This window comes from Limulus polyphemus, unplaced genomic scaffold (genome assembly GCF_000517525.1).
Source record: "Limulus polyphemus unplaced genomic scaffold, Limulus_polyphemus-2.1.2 Scaffold3721, whole genome shotgun sequence".
Taxonomy (NCBI): Eukaryota; Metazoa; Arthropoda; class Merostomata; order Xiphosura; family Limulidae; genus Limulus; species Limulus polyphemus.
This window is the reverse complement of record NW_013669331.1, coordinates 75049-76725: the sequence shown is the minus strand read 5'-3', so window position 1 is coordinate 76725 and position 1677 is coordinate 75049. Positions and strand designations below refer to the sequence as shown.

Here is a 1677-nt window from a genome sequence, read left to right as displayed (position 1 = left end):
ACAACAATAGTAACATGAGACTTGGTTCACACACTGTTGGGAAAAAATTGTGGAATGTACAATATTTCTTCTGACTAAACCATTCTTGGAAAGTTATCTTTACTGGTTCGTTTCATTAGAAATTATAGAATTTGATAACTTAATGTTTTTTAGGAGTACGTATTCACATTCTAATAATGTATTAATAGAATATGAAAATGATTTTCAAATAAAAAAAAAAATTGTATGTATTTAGAAATTATGACAATCAAATTTCACATGATGTGTAGTTATTGTTAGTTGTGCTTGAAGTTGTCTTTATTGTTAGTAGTGTGTTAAGTTTTGTTGACATGAATCCTTTCCTTCTAGTCTGTTGTCCTGACAACCATTATGGGCCAGACTGTAAACCATGTTCCAACGGAACAAGGAAGCCTTGTTCGGGACATGGTCATTGCAAGGTCAGTATTATTTCACTATGGCCATTTTTTATGCTAATCAAAAACTTTTAATTCAGAATTGGTTCTTATCAAGTCAACATAGATATCCGTTTAACAACTGTGAAATAATCAGATGTAATTATGTGATTGTTGTGAAACTGTGTTAAGGATCTGTGTAATTATATTTTTAAATAATAATCATGTATTACAGAGCTTTGGCAATCGTGACAGTTAGTTGTAAATCCACTTTTATGTTACTACTGTTGTGGATGAATTGTATGCATGTACACAAGTGTGACAACAGCGTGTGAACCAAGTTTCACGTTACTATTGTTGTGGATGAATTATATGCATGAGTACAAGTGTGAACCAAGTTTCATGTTACTATTGTTGTGGATGAATTATACGCATGTGTACAAGTGTGACAACAGCGTGTGAACCAAGTTTCATGTTACTATTGTTGTGGATGAATTATATGCATGTGTACAAGTGACAACAGCATGTGAACCAAGTTTCATGTTACTGTTGTTGTGGATGAATTATATGCATGAGTACAAGTGCGATAAATTACTTCACTGTAACGAACTACTACATTATCAATAGGATATAAACCAGGCTGAAGAAAACAAATGTTTTGTTTAGATTCTTATACTGCAACAAATTACTTCACTGTAACGAACTACTACATTATCAATAGGTTATAAACCAGGCTGAAGAAAACAAATGTTTTGTTTAGATTCTTATACATGCAACAAATTTCTTCACTGTAACGAACTACTACATTATCAATAGGTTCAAAACATTTGTTTTCTTCAGCCTGGTTTATTTTAGATTCTTATACTGCAATAAATTACTTCACTGTAACGAACTACTACATTATCAATAGGATATAAACCAGGCTGAAGAAAACAAATGTTTTGTTTAGATTCTTATACTGCAACAAATTACTTCACTGTAACGAACTACTACATTATCAATAGGTTATAAACCAGGCTGAAGAAAACAAATGTTTTGTTTAGATTCTTATACATGCAACAAATTTCTTCACTGTAACGAACTACTACATTATCAATAGGTTATAAACCAGGCTGAAGAAAACAAATGTTTTGTTTAGATTCTTATACATGCAACAAATTTCTTCACTGTAACGAACTACTACATTATCAATAGGTTATAAACCAGGCTGAAGAAAACAAATGTTTTGTTTAGATTCTTATACATGCAACAAATTTCTTCACTGTAACGAACTACTACATTATCA

General features: G+C 31.2%; 1 protein-coding gene across 3 annotated transcripts in view; it reads left to right on the top strand.

Moving 5' to 3' along the window:
- The window catches only part of LOC106469917 (cysteine-rich with EGF-like domain protein 2), a 27031-nt gene that overhangs the window by 14722 nt on the left and 10632 nt on the right, over positions 1–1677 (top strand). For all 3 annotated transcript variants that reach the window (XR_002612941.1, XM_013930435.2, XM_022398493.1), the window contains one exon: positions 349–437. Coding sequence is in view for 2 of the 3 variants with exons in the window: in XM_013930435.2 (XP_013785889.2) it covers positions 349–437 (89 nt within the window). In the remaining variant the exon portion in view is untranslated. The remainder of the gene's footprint in view (positions 1–348; positions 438–1677) is intronic.